General features: G+C 39.5%; 2 protein-coding genes across 2 annotated transcripts; both read left to right on the top strand.

The window, feature by feature from the left end:
- Positions 1 to 791: 791 nt before the first annotated feature.
- On the top strand, positions 792 to 4,526 carry LOC104708642 (cationic amino acid transporter 6, chloroplastic). Its single transcript, XM_010425237.3, has 4 exons — positions 792 to 1,449; positions 1,577 to 2,145; positions 2,247 to 2,478; positions 3,845 to 4,526. The coding sequence occupies exons 1-4, from the start codon at positions 1,038 to 1,040 to the stop codon at positions 4,396 to 4,398; spliced, it is 1,767 nt and encodes a 588-aa protein (XP_010423539.1). The 5' UTR covers positions 792 to 1,037; the 3' UTR covers positions 4,399 to 4,526.
- Positions 4,527 to 12,353: 7,827 nt separating this feature from the next.
- On the top strand, positions 12,354 to 14,442 carry LOC104709940 (pentatricopeptide repeat-containing protein At5g04780, mitochondrial). The gene has a single exon (XM_010426476.3). It carries the CDS (start codon positions 12,485 to 12,487, stop codon positions 14,390 to 14,392), a length of 1,908 nt encoding a protein of 635 aa, XP_010424778.2. The 5' UTR covers positions 12,354 to 12,484; the 3' UTR covers positions 14,393 to 14,442.
- The last annotated feature ends 7 nt before the right edge of the window (positions 14,443 to 14,449 follow it).

The following is a 14,449-nucleotide window of genomic DNA, read 5'->3' as shown; positions in this document are numbered from 1 at the left end:
TAAAAGCGTTGAGTCATTGTTTTCGGATGCCACTTTCGGTATGGAGAAAACTCAAGATCGTTACAAAGTTACAAACTTACAAACATATGTTGCATTGCCCCTCATCACAGAGATTAAAACCCACTATGCATATACTATATGCTAACTAAAAATTAAAATTTGTTCGAAAATATATATTAAAAAAAAAAAAACTCATATCCTCAAATTCGGGTCACGTTTCTCTTTAAAACCCGTGTGCTTATCCATTGAAAACAAAACAACGTCCCACGTGTCACCTTCTTTGCCACACGTGTGAATCTTTAAACCCCACATAGCCGTTAGAGATAACGTCGTTACCGTGTCTTAGAACATACGGAAGTTTTCGAAACATCGTTTATTTAGTTTCTCTCTTTTTAACGTCCGTGACGGTTTCGTAACCTCGGGAACTAACCAAAAGAAGAGGCTTCTCTGAAGCAGAGAGTCGTTACGTTTCAAAACAACCAATCGTCAGCTGTCTACAATTATTATTACGGTATTTAAATTAGCTCTAATCCCCTCATTTAGTATTGACCGCAAAATTTATAAATTCATTCAATTGTAGTCTACAGATACAAAAACATCAATTTCAGTCCAGCCCAGTCTAATTGCCTTTATTAACCTACCATTTTTAGTGGTTATGTGGTCAACAAAAAGGGTTTACAAGCTTAGCTAGATGTGAAAACCATACTATATACTACTAAACTAGTTTACTAAATTGTACTTTGTATATGAATCAATTAAAGCCTTAGCATAATTACTAGTATATAAAAATTAAATCTAATTGGACCAAAGAGATGAAAAGCATCTTTTTGTACATACAAGTAGTAAGCTTTTTAAGCTGATGATGCTTATGTGATTAATGTGAATATAATTACGTCTTTGTCCTTCTATTCTTCTCTTTTTTCACTTTTCCTAATCTCTATTATAAAAACCAAACTCTTGTCAAATTCACATAAATTTCTCAGTCCTCCTCCTCCACAATCCGACCCGACCCGAATCTGGCCGGTGGAAAACAAAATATGGAGGTGCAAAGCAGCGACAACAATGGCGATGGCGGCGGTCACTCTTCTTTCTCCAGTCTCCGCGTCTACCTCAACTCTCTTTCCGAGACGCCTTCTCGCTTATCCCGCCGTGTGATTTCCGTCTCGACGTCTTCCGACGAGATGAGCCGCGTACGTGCCGCGTCCGACGAGCAGATGCGCCGTACTCTCCGGTGGTATGATCTCATTGGACTCGGAATCGGCGGAATGGTCGGCGCCGGTGTATTTGTAACCACCGGACGTGCCAGTCGCATCTACGCCGGTCCTTCGATCGTCGTCTCTTACGCCATCGCCGGACTCTGCGCTCTCCTCTCCGCTTTCTGTTACACTGAATTCGCCGTTCATCTCCCCGTCGCCGGCGGCGCCTTCAGCTACGTCCGTGTCACATTCGGTTAGTCTCTCCCTCTCCCGCCAAAATCACACCACACTCCTCCTCCTCCGATCAATCTGTTACGATTTCTGAAAAAATTCAAATTTCAAATTCGTAACTGATTCTGTTACATTCCCCCCCGTTTCAGGTGAGTTTCCTGCATTTTTCACCGGAGCGAATCTAATACTAGACTACGTTTTCTCAAACGCCGCCGTTTCGAGGAGCTTCACGGCTTATTTAGGATCAGCTTTCGGGATCTCAACTTCCAAGTGGAGATTCTTCGTCACCGGTCTACCGAAAGGATTCAACGAGATCGATCCGGTGGCAGTTGTCGTAGTCATCGCAATCACCGTCATCATCTGTTGCGGCACAAGAGAGAGCTCGAAGGTGAACATGATCATGACTGCATTTCACATCGCATTCGTACTCTTCGTGATCGTGATGGGATTTCTGAAAGGAGATTCGAAGAATTTATCCGTACCGGCGAATCCAGAGCATCCTTCGGGGTTTTTTCCGTTCGGTGCGGCGGGTGTTTTCAACGGAGCCGCCATGGTATACTTGAGCTACATAGGATACGACGCCGTTTCAACCATGGCGGAAGAGGTAGAGAATCCGGTGAAAGACATACCCGTGGGTGTCTCTGGCTCCGTGGCGATCGTCACCGTGCTCTACTGTCTCATGGCTGTGTCAATGTCAATGCTTCTCCCATACGATCTGGTCCGTACTTAAAATTGTTTTTTTTTTAATTTATTTAAATGAAGACGGCACGTAGTGTGAGTGTAAAGCTGAAAAACGGCGGGGGGGATGTGTGTGTGCAGATAGATCCGGAGGCGCCGTTTTCAGCGGCGTTCAAAGGATCGAACGGCTGGGAATGGGTGACGAAAGTGGTGGGGATAGGAGCAAGCTTTGGGATATTAACATCACTTTTGGTGGCAATGTTAGGTCAGGCTCGATACATGTGCGTCATCGGACGGTCCAGAGTGGTCCCCTTTTGCTTCTCTAAGATTCATCCCAAAACATCTACGCCAGTCAACGCCTCCATTTTTCTTGGTACGTTTCTTTTGTCTTTTTCATTCATTCATGATTTATTCATTCACCCAAAAAAAAAACGTTTATTTTATTACTGTCCAAAGTCCAAACCCAATGATATGTGTAGTGTTGTAGTTAGAAAGAAAAGAAATAAAGAGGCAAGGCCAGTTAGGTTAAAAAGGGCAGGGGACCCCAAATTAGAACTGTTTCGATTTGTTTCCATGATCTTTTCTTTTTATTGATTTGAACTTTTAACGTTTTCTCAAGATCACACGAACCACGTGATTACATTATCTAATACGTGTCTATTTCTTCAGTTTATATTTTTTAAGATCAAAAACTTTTGGACGCAAACCCAACCATTTAAAAAAAAAAAAAAAACTTCCGGTATCGATTTCGATCGTGACAAGGGATTTTAATTTGTACGTTATATATCTCAACGTAGGGACACGGTTTATTGTAAGTTTTTATTTATGGTGTTTTTAAGACAGAGTCAGAGAGAGAGCATCTGAGTCCCGATTGCTAGCTAAGATGTCGTCTTCACCACTGGTTTCTTTTTTCCTCTCTGGAAAGTTTAGTTTTTTGGGGTTTATTTCTTTTTTTTTTTGGTTCAAAGATTCAATATTTTTCTGCGGTCTTGATTGTGATGGATTTTGTGGGTCTCTTTGTTCTTTTTGTGTTCCCTTAGTGTTAAAAATACATATTCCACCTTTTAAAAAAAAGGAAATCGCTTACGATAGTTGGATAATTAGTCATCCATTGGACGACTAAATAATCAATCATTTTCAATAAATAAATTTTGTGAAGATATACTACTATGCTAGCCTATAGTAGTCGGCTGATATTTTCACAACTCCAACTTTTCGGTAGTTCTCGAAAAATCTTGCTGAGCTATGCAACTCTCGTCAGTCTCGTGTGACAAATTTAATTAGGTACCAGTCTAGAAATTAGAGCTATATCCATCTTGAAGAAATAATGGAACTTAATTTACTTATTGGCAGATTGGAAAACAAGTAATGTGTATAAAATTAACTAGAGTCATATTTATATGCATACTCTTTGTAGCAAGCCCTTGGTTTTCTCGTAAATTTATTCACATGAATTTGTCGCAAAATGGATCATTATCAAAGGGTCATCATCTTTCAACGTTATCCTTACTAATTTTAGCAACCACTAACTCACATTTGCTATATCCATCAATAGCATTAACGTTTCTCACTTCTTTTGTCCTCTCCGTATCTACCTTGACAAAATGACAAGACAAAGGAACAAATCCCTCCCTCCACCATTCATTTCAAATTTGGACTTTTCCCTCGGTCGTATCATCTACAGTTACAGAGAGAATATGACAAATCTTATTAATGTTCGTATTGTTTATTCTTTTCAGGCATTTTCACGGCGATTCTTGCGCTTTTCACCGACCTAAACGTCCTCCTAAACCTTGTATCTATTGGAACACTATTCGTCTTTTACATGGTAGCAAACGCTCTCATCTTCAGACGTTACGTCCCTCTCCAACCCACCAAACCATGGACCACACTTTCCTTCCTCGCACTATTCTCCATAACCTCGCTCGTCTTCACCCTCATTTGGAAACTTGTGCCAGAAGGCAAGCCTAAAGCTTTCATGCTTGGCGCCATCGCAGTGGTGGCTATAGCCATGGTGTTGATATTTCATTGCATGGTCCCTCAGGCGTGGAAACCCGAGTTATGGGGAGTCCCGTTCATGCCGTGGACCCCGTGCGTGTCGATTTTTTTGAACATATTTTTGCTTGGTTCGTTGGACGCACCCTCTTACGCCCGTTTTGGGGTCTTTTCCTGTTTGATCGTGCTCGTGTATTTGTTATATGGCGTTCATGCGAGTTCTGATGCTGAAGCAAATGGGTCTTTTGGGGTACGGGAAGATAGACAAGTCTTGAAAGAATTGACCGAAGTAGTGTGAAAAGTATCTAATTTATATATTTATGATTTAAAAATTTTAGCCTATATATGTAATTAAACTCTCTATTTTTTAAAGGAGGGGGTTTTGAATAATTAATGACAGATAATTAAATTAACTTTAGGGAAAAAGCTTATATATGTAAACTCTCTTCATTTTTATAGAGGAGAGAATTTTAAGAAATGTAATTACCCCTTGTGTTTTTAGAAAATTTTAGAAGAGGAATCAGGGAGGTAACTTATTATTATATTGTTGCAGTTTATTATATAACGTACACTTATAAGTTATAACACGATTCAAACCAAACAATATATATCCAAAAATAAATATATATATATAAAGTTACGAGAGTTACAAGATTGTGACATATATAGATCAATCTTTATCAAATCCTCCAAGGCAAGATCACGTATGAAATATTTATGTGATAGATCATAACATTAGTAAATGTAAATGTAGGTCTCTCATAAATACGAGATGGCGTACAATTGAAAGCGATGGGTCCCCATCTTTCCCACGAGACACACATACGTGAATTTTATCCGAAACTTCATATCCAACAAGATCACACCTTCTCTTTTTCATTTATTTATTTATTTTTCACGATCACTTTGTTTCAAATTCCTTTTGAGGAGATAATATACATTCTTTGATTATTTCGTATTTATATATTATATATATAACAATATTGGTAGTATGCTAGTATTATACAAAGTTATCATTTTCTGAACCTTTCTGAAGTTATCAGGTTAGTGAAATACTAAGTACGTAGTACGTACTCATATAAACTGATCCGAAACTCCACTTTTATCTCAGTTCTAGGACATGATTTTTCAGATCTAAAACCATCAAATTATATTGAGTATATATGCTATATAGTAAAAAAAAAATACGGTTATGTTTTAGAACTATTTTATCGTCCAAACGAGACCGTGAAGTTCTAATTTGAAGTGCTAAAATCTTCAATCCACAATTTGTATGCCCAAGTTACAGACTATTCTATCCTAGAAGTGAACCTTTAACAGGAGAAGATATATACAAATATTGGGAAGATTAGGATTACCAATATTTGTTAGATTTGATCTTATCTATTTACTTAAGGCTCAAGTTATTGCTAGCCTATATATTGTACTCTAAACGTTTGATATGAATATAAGAAAACATTCAGAGCAATTCTCTGTTTTGACATGGTATCAGAGCCTACTTTTGGCATGTGCTAAAAAAAAAAAAAAAAAAAAAACATAACACAGTTTTGCTCTAAAAAAAAAAAAAAAAACAAAAACAAGAAAAAAGAGTATTTATAAACTTTGACGAACATGTCAGGAGATGATACAAAGAAAGAACCGGCGTTGATTTCACCTTACCAGATTCAACCCGGTGAACACAGCGGCCAGATTTTAACCGCAGTGTTGTTGAATGGAGAGAACTATGAGCGATGGTCGAAGCTCATGATGAACGCTCTCCGTACAAAAAGAAAACTGGGCTTCATTGATGGAACCCTGCAGCGACCTACAGATGGAAGCGAGGATGCAGAACGGTGGGACATGGCGAATTCATTGATCATCGACTGGATCATGGCAAGTATAGATGAAAAATTGCGTTCATCTATCTCTATTGTTGATGATGTTTCTGTCATGTGGGAGAACATCAAAACACGATTCTTGGTGAATGATGGAACTCGTGAACATCAACTTCATGAGGATATACTTAAGACCAAACAGGACGGACAATCCGTGGAAGAATACTACGGCAAATTGAAGATGCTGTGGGATGACCTTGCTGCGTTTGACAGTGGTTTTTCCTGCTGTTGCAAGAAATCAACCTGTACTTCGATGGTGAAGTTTAACAAGAAACAAGAAGCTATTCACATTCATCAATTCCTGATGGGTTTAGATGGTCGAAAGTTTGGAACTACTCGTTCAAATTTGCTAGCACGCTTACCTGACCTCAACATAGGGCAAGTGTACTCGCAAATTGTACAAGAAGAACGTCATCTTACAGTGACAAAGGACGACGAGATGCCCACTACAGTGATTGGCTTGTCGGTTAACGTCTCCAAACAGTCTCTTTTGTGCACTCACTGTGGCCGTGTTGGCCATGAAAAACAACAGTGTTTTAAACTTGTTGGTTATCCCGATTGGTGGCCTGATCAAACAACTTCCAACAAAGGAACCGGCGTTGGTTCTGGTCGTGGGAAGAACTCATCACGCGGACGAGACAAAGGACGTGGTTCCCAAGCGGTTGCTAATCAAGTCACAACAACACCTCCTACTGGCATCCCATCTCTAACACCGGCTCAATGGACCTCTCTGGCTAGTTTCCTTGAGAGTAAAAAGGAATCCTCTCGTGAAAAACTCTCTGGTAAGACTGAAAAACTCATTCTTTATGGTACGCATAGTCGTTATGATTTGATCATCGACTCCGGTGCTAGTCATCATATGACTGGTGACATTAACTTGCTAAGTGAGCTTACTTCCATTGCTGCGTGCCCTATAAAACTACCGGATAATGGTCTCACTTGGGCTACACGTCAAGGCACCTTAAACCTTGGTGGCAAGATGATTCTACGATGAGTGCTCTATGCTCCTGAACTTCATATTACTCTAATATCCGTCTCTCAACTACTTGATGACATTGCTAGCTCTGTGTTATTTACCAAAGAATTTTGTTTGATTCAGGGCCAAACTTCAAGGACTTTGATTGGTGCGGGTGAAGCACGGGACGGGGTTTATCATCTTGTTGGTGCTGTTATTCCTCAAGCATGCTGGATTGGGAAGCTAGATGATCGTGCTTTGTGGCACAAGCGAATGGGGCATCCTTTGTCTCAAGTTCTCACTTTACTCTCGGGTTTTGGCAATTTTTCTACTGGTGTTAGTAACTTAGAAGCAAGTTGTGATATTTGTTATCGAGCAAAACAGACTCGTTTCTCGTTTTCTGAAAGTTCTAATAAAGCTGATGATTTATTTAGTTTGATTCACTGTGATGTTTGGGGTCCGTATCAAACGAAATCTTCTTGTGGTTCTACATACTTCCTTACCATTGTTGATGATTTTTCTCGTGCCGTGTGGACACAATTGTTGCGTGACAAATCTGCAGTCACCACTGTAGTTAAGAATTTTGTCTCATGGGTTGAAAGACAATTTGGGAAGCAGGTTAAGACAGTTCGTTCGGATAATGGTACTGAGTTCTTACCCTTGCGTTCGTATTTCGCAGAACATGGTATAACTCATCACACATCATGTGTTTATACACCACAACAAAATGGACGGGTGGAGCGAAAACATAGACATATACTCAACATTGCACGAGCTCTGTTATTCCAATCACATCTTCCTATCAAGTATTGGGGAGAAAGTATTCAGGCTGCATGTTTCCTGATCAATCGGACGCCTTCTCTGCTTCTTAATGGCAAGTTTCCGTATGAACTTTTATACCAACGACCTCCTGATTACTCTACTCTTCGCATTTTTGGCTGTCTCTGTTATGCAACTAGAATGCCTAAAGTCGGAGATAAGTTTGCAGAAAGGAGTTCTCGTTGTGTATTTCTTGGTTACCCTTTTGGTAAGAAGGGCTGGCTTGTTCTTGATCTCAAGACACAGGCTGTATTTGTTTCAAGAGATGTTCAGTTCTACGAGAATGTTTTTCCGTTTGAGGTCTCACATCCTTCTCCGTCCAGTGATATGTTTGGTCGTCAAAACACTACGGTGCTTTCTCATGAGCCGTGTCTTGTTGATGTTCCGGCGGAGGACGTTGTGCTTGAGGGGGAGTCTACTTCTCCTTCTCCTGCTCCTATGCCACCTCCACCGTCGGTATCGCCTTCTACGGAACCGTCAGTAGTACCTGATACGGATCCGTCTTTGCCTGCTACTGTCCCCGAACAACATGAACCACTGCCTGTTGCAGATGAAGCACTTGGTCGTGGTCATCGTGTAAAACGACCGTCCACACGTCTTGAACCGTATGTCACCAACACAGCCATCATCAATGATAAACCTCCTCCCTGCGTTTCTCCTACTCTATCAAAGTCCTCAAGTAAGTGTCTCTATCCGTTGTCAGCTTTTATGACTCTTGATAGATTCTCTGTTTCGCACAAAGCTTTTTTGGCTGCTGTTGATCTCTATACAGAACCCCGGACTTTTAAAGAGGCAATGAAACATGAGCATTGGCGTTTGTCTTCCAAGGCTGAGATTACCGCTTTGGAACAACTTCGAACGTGGGATGTCACGGATTTACCTCCTGGTAAACGTGCCATTGATTGCAAATGGGTTTTAAAAGTTAAATTGCGCTCTGATGGCACCTTAGAACGACACAAATCCCGTTTGGTTGTCTGTGGCAATCGACAAAAAGAAGGCTTCGACTACGACGAAACCTTTGCTCCGGTTGTCAAGATGACTACTATGCGTGTCTTCCTCAAGTGTGCTGCTGCTAATAATTGGGAATTATATCAAATGGACGTTAATAATGCCTTCCTTCATGGTGATCTCGAGGAAGAGGTTTATATGAAACTTCCTCCTGGTTATACTTCGAGTGATCCAAACAAAGTTTGTCGTCTGCGCAAATCTCTTTACGGCCTTAAGCAAGTTCCGCGCTGTTGGTTTGCCAAACTTTCTGATTCTTTGCTCAAGTTTGGTTTTGTTCAAAATAAGAAGGACTACTCTTTGTTCTCTTATCATCATGGTTCGTCGTGTCTCTATGTGCTTGTCTATGTCGACGATTTGATCATCAGTGGGAATGATTCTGCTCTTATCATGAAATTTAAAGCATATCTCAGTGACTGTTTCCTTATGAAGGATCTCGGGGAGCTAAAGTATTTTCTTGGATTGGAAATCTCCCGCAACAACGATGGGATTTCTGTTTGTCAACGGAAATATGCATTGGATATTGTTGCTGAGTGTGGTCTGACTGGTTGTTGCCCTTATGATACTCCTTTGGAACAGAATCATAATCTAGCTCGTGACAACGGTCCCTTGTTTGACAATCCGTCTTGTTATCGCTGTCTAGTGGGTTGCCTTGTTTATTTGTCCGTTACTCGTCCGGATTTGAGTTATGCTGTCCATCTACTTGCTCAGTTCGTTGCTAAACCTCGTGCACGTCATTGGTTTGCTGCGGTTCGTGTTGTCAAGTACCTTAAGGGAACTCTTGGCCAAGGCATTTTCCTCAGTTCCAATAAGGATCTTCATGTTAATGCTTATTGTGATGCCGCTTACTCGGCGTGTCCACTCACTAGGCGCTCTATCACTGGTTATGCTGTCCTTTTGGGGGATTCTCCGGTGTCCTGGAAAACTAAGAAACAGAAGACTGTCTCTCGTTCCTCCGCTGAAGCTGAATACAGGTCGATGTCTTTTACCTACTCCGAGATACAATGGCTCATGGAGTTGCTTCCTGTCTTTCACATTCGTCATCCGGACCCGGTTTCTTTTTACTGTGACAATGAGGCAGCTATCAAGATTTTGAAGAATCCAGTCTTTCACGAACGCACGAAGCACATAGAGAATGACTGTCATATCATCCATGATGCATTTCAATCGGGTGAACTCACTCCTGTGTCTGTCGCCACTAAGGAACAAGTAGCCGACTTCTTGACAAAGGCATTAGGACGAGCTCAGTTCATTTATCTACTTGGCAAGATGGGAGTTCGGGATATCCACACTCGCCATCTTAAGGGGGAGTAATAGGAGAAGATATATACAAATATTGGGAGGATTAGGATTACCAATATTTGTTAGATTTGATCTTATCTATTTACTTAAGGCTCAAGCTATTGCTAGCCTATATATTGTACTCTAAACGTTTGATATGAATATAAGAAAACATTCACAGCAATTCTGTGTTTTGACAACCTTAATTAGGTTTCTAGTTAGGATACTAAATATATTATTTCGACAGTTCTGCAGTTCTGCAGGGTACTCAATTAGATAAACAAATATTCATATTAAAGTTTAGGCACTACACTAAAACTATCAGTAGTTTTTTATTAAAGATGTCTTTAGTTTTTTATTTTCTTTTTAGTTTTTATATAGATCAGGAATGTGTAAGCTAGGATCGAATCTGTGATCTCAATTCGTATAATCAGTCCAATTATTTTTTACTAATGAACATCCCAATAATTATGTGAGCTGTTTGATCAGGATAATATTCATAATTACATTTATATATTATTTTTTGAAGTGGATGATATATATCTCGAATCTAAAAATAACTGTGTTTTAGTGGGAGACGACACTTGCTTGTATTCTCTCTCTTTTTGGTGACTATATTCTTAAGGATGGGGTCCAAATTAAGAAAAGGCCATTATTTTCAAGATCATCACATTGTTGGAAACTTATTTTCATATATTTTATGTATATATGGATTTGTTTTTTTTGACATTATTCTGCCAATAGCAAGATGTGATTCTATTGGCGGCAATACAAAGATTTGATGTCTTTCTAGAAACACCGCTTTACTATAAAGCAATGAGTTCCCTCTGCAAAAGGGTTCAAATCTAAGCGTGAGGTGTTCTCTTTTGAATTTTCATTGATCCTAAATTACAAACCTTAATGCTACTTTCTACATTGGATTAACTTAACTACCAATATTTATTTCATTTTTTTTTTTTTTTTTAGTTTTACAAAGACAACATGTATTTTGTTTTTCAACGGCTATGTAAGAACCTATCTTAAGTCTAAAACTAACAAAATAGTATCTTGGATTTGGGAATAATTATTACTGTAGTATGATTTGCGGTAATGTTTCTAAAATGTAGTAGATTAAATGAAGTAAATCTATAGCCTAATCCTTGATTAAATAATTTATGGGACCACGAAAATGTCAACCTCTTTTAAACCATTCAAAGCACAATCTAAGACAAGTTGTGTAGCAAGATCGAGTGAGTCCACTAATCAGTATAGCTAGCTCGATAGGTCTAATCTAATTCTTTTCACTTTTTGTTGACATTTTTGTCACGAATTTTTTTCCCCGACTTCTCATGAGCTTTGACATTCACTTGAAAGAAACACACTCTTTACATATAAAAGCAGTGCTCTCCAAAAAGAAAAAAGAAATCATAAGAGGAAAGATAGGAAGAAAGAAAGATAAGAGTTTGATTTTAGATTCTCACCAAACAGCAAAAACTTTGGCAACTTGCAATACCTTCCACATTTTTATTAATCAAAAAAAAAAGTCATAAATAAAGTTAAGACATTCCATTCTATTCCATGATGTGATAATCTTGTCGTCAAGTTGGTCTTTTACTCATATTTCAACATTCTTAATCATACAATACGGGAATCGCAAAATCTTATATATGTGCTTTCTTTCACCAATTGTTGTAGATTATTATATCTTTATCACAAATTATTTTTCAGTTAAACTAAGGTAGATAAAGATAAATCTCACTAAGTTTTTAGACTACAATCATTCAGTTCCAGTAGCTATAGCTACTTTTCTACTTTGCTGGGGAATACCAACACCCACCACCTGCTGCCTTTGTTCTACCTATGACGAGTCACACACGCATTTGTTTTTAACATGTCCGTTTAGCGACCAGATATGGGCAAGGCTCCAATCTCACCTCCACCTGAACCAAATTGGTTTCCATACTTGGGCATCCCTTATTGCCTGGACAAGAATCAAGACGGATTCTGCTCCCCCAATTATCCGGAAGCTCGCTAGTCAAGCTGTGGTGTACCACCTCTGGAAGCTCAGGAATAATATCCTCCACAACCAACGCTCTCTCACCCCTGCTGCTCTCTTTGTAGACATCGAGAGGGAGATTCGCGATACCATCACTGCCAGAGAAACCCGGAAGCATTTCAGGAATCTCATGGCCCTCTGGACTGAATAGCTACTATCTGTTGATTTCTTCTTCAACTTTCTTTTGTAACCCTTGTTTTTTATTTCTTTTTTGGCAAGGTTACAAAACTCTTAGGTGGCATTTTTGTATAACCTCAAACATTTCATTTAATATGAATATTCACATTCCTATCAAAAAAAAAAAAAAAAGACTCGTAATTGTATAACACAGTAAAAAAAAGAATGGACTTGAGAAAAAGCCCATTAATAATATTCAAAAGTACTACACTTTAGACATTTAGGCCCAAAACTAAGTATGTTGTCTCTGTCGCTACCAAGGAGGAACACACTTGGTTTCACGGTGAACTTCTTGATCCGATGCAAGATCTTGCCAAGAATAAGCCACACGACATCTCTATCCCGATACATCTCCGTGTGCGCCAATTATGAGCAGGAGGAAGTATCACCTGAACGATATAACAATGAGTTTTCAAATCGTAACGTGGTTTACGAAATCTTGCAGCTCTATGCTAGAAACAGATCTGTTATGGAAGCAAAAGCTTGCCACGGGAGGATCATACGTATCGAGTTGCAGGGAGATGTTACTGTGTGGAATGTTCTTATTAATGCTTACTCCAAGTGTGGCTTTGTGAATCTTGCTCGCCAAGTGTTCGATGGAATGCTTGATAGAAGCTTGGTTTCTTGGAACACAATGATTGGTTTGTATACTCGGAACAGAATGGAGTCAGAAGCATTGGATCTTTTCTTGGAGATGCGAAATGAAGGGTTTAAGTTTAGCGAATTCACGATCTCTAGTGTTCTTTCTGCTTGTGGGGCAAATTGTGATGCCTTGGAATGCAAAAAATTGCATTGTTTGTCAGTGAAGACATCTCTTGAATTAAATTTGTACGTTGGTACTGCATTGGTTGATCTTTATGCAAAATGCGGGATGATCAAGGACGCAGTGCAGGTTTTTGAGTCTATGCAGGACAAGAGTTCAGTTACATGGAGTTCTATGGTGGCAGGCTATGTTCAAAACAAGAATTATGAAGAGGCTCTCCTTCTTTATCGTCGAGTTCAGAGAATGAGTCTAGAGCAGAATCAGTTTACTTTATCTTCAGTAATTTGCGCTTGTTCAAATCTGGCAGCTTTAATAGAAGGGAGACAGATGCATGCTGTTATACATAAGTCTGGGTTTGGTTTTAATGTCTTTGTGGCATCCGCTGCAGTTGATATGTATGCTAAATGCGGAAGCTTGAGAGAGTCCTATATTATATTCACGGAAGTGAAAGAGAAGAATATCGAGCTTTGGAACACGATCATCTCAGGGTTTGCAAAGCATGCTCGTCCTAAGGAAGTGATGATCTTGTTTGAGAAAATGCAGCAAGATGGAATGCACCCAAATGAGGTTACTTTTAGTTCCTTGTTATCTGTTTGTGGTCACACTGGTTTGGTCGAAGAAGGAAGGAGATTTTTCAAACTCATGAAAACCACGTACGGTTTATCGCCAAATGTGGTTCATTACTCCTGTATGGTTGATATCTTTGGTCGCGCTGGGCTACTGTCTGAAGCATATGAGTTGATAAAGTCTATTCCTTTCGACCCTACTGCTTCCATTTTGGGTTCTCTTCTTGCTTCTTGTAGAGTCTACAAAAACCTCGAGCTAGCAGAAGTTGCAGCCAAGAAACTATTCGAATTAGAACCAGAAAATGCTGGTAATCATGTCTTACTATCCAATATATACGCGGCAAACAAACAGTGGGATGAAATCGCCAAATCAAGGAAGCTTCTCAGGGACAGCGACGTTAAAAAAGTAAGAGGAAAAAGTTGGATTGAAATTAAGGACAAGGTCCACACTTTTAGCGTGGGAGAAAGCGGTCATCCGAGAATCCGTGAGATCAGTTCGACGTTAGAAAATCTGGTGATTGAACTGAGGAAGTTTGGATACAAACCAAGCATAGAACACGAGCTGCACGATGTGGAGATAGGGAAGAAAGAGGAGCTTTTGTTGCAGCACAGTGAGAAGCTGGCTTTGGTTTTTGGTTTAATGTGTTTACCAGAGGGTTCTATTGTGAGGATCATGAAGAATCTGAGGATATGTGTGGATTGCCATGAATTCATGAAGGCTGCATCAATGGCTACACGAAGATTAATCATTGTTAGAGATGTTAATAGGTTTCACCATTTCAGTGATGGTCATTGTTCTTGTAGAGAATTTTGGTGACAAACTCTGTTTTAGCCTTTTAGGACACATAAAATAAGTTGTTGAGCTAATCGGGTC

The sequence above is a fragment of the Camelina sativa genome, chromosome 8, assembly GCF_030686135.1.
Source record: "Camelina sativa cultivar CO46 ecotype springtype chromosome 8, ASM3068613v1".
NCBI lineage: Eukaryota > Viridiplantae > Streptophyta > Magnoliopsida > Brassicales > Brassicaceae > Camelina > Camelina sativa.
This window is presented reverse-complemented; position numbering and strand designations above follow the sequence as displayed.

Excerpts from the sequence above, each read along its gene's own strand:
- LOC104708642 (XM_010425237.3), top strand. The coding sequence starts at position 1,038 with ATGGAGGTGCAAAGCAGCGACAACAATGGCGATGGCGGCGGTCACTCT. Across the intron at positions 2,146-2,246 it reads TGCTTCTCCCATACGATCTG|ATAGATCCGGAGGCGCCGTT; the intron begins GTCCGTACTTAA and ends GTGTGTGTGCAG. Across the intron at positions 2,479-3,844 it reads CAACGCCTCCATTTTTCTTG|GCATTTTCACGGCGATTCTT; the intron begins GTACGTTTCTTT and ends TATTCTTTTCAG.
- LOC104709940 (XM_010426476.3), top strand. The coding sequence starts at position 12,485 with ATGTTGTCTCTGTCGCTACCAAGGAGGAACACACTTGGTTTCACGGTG.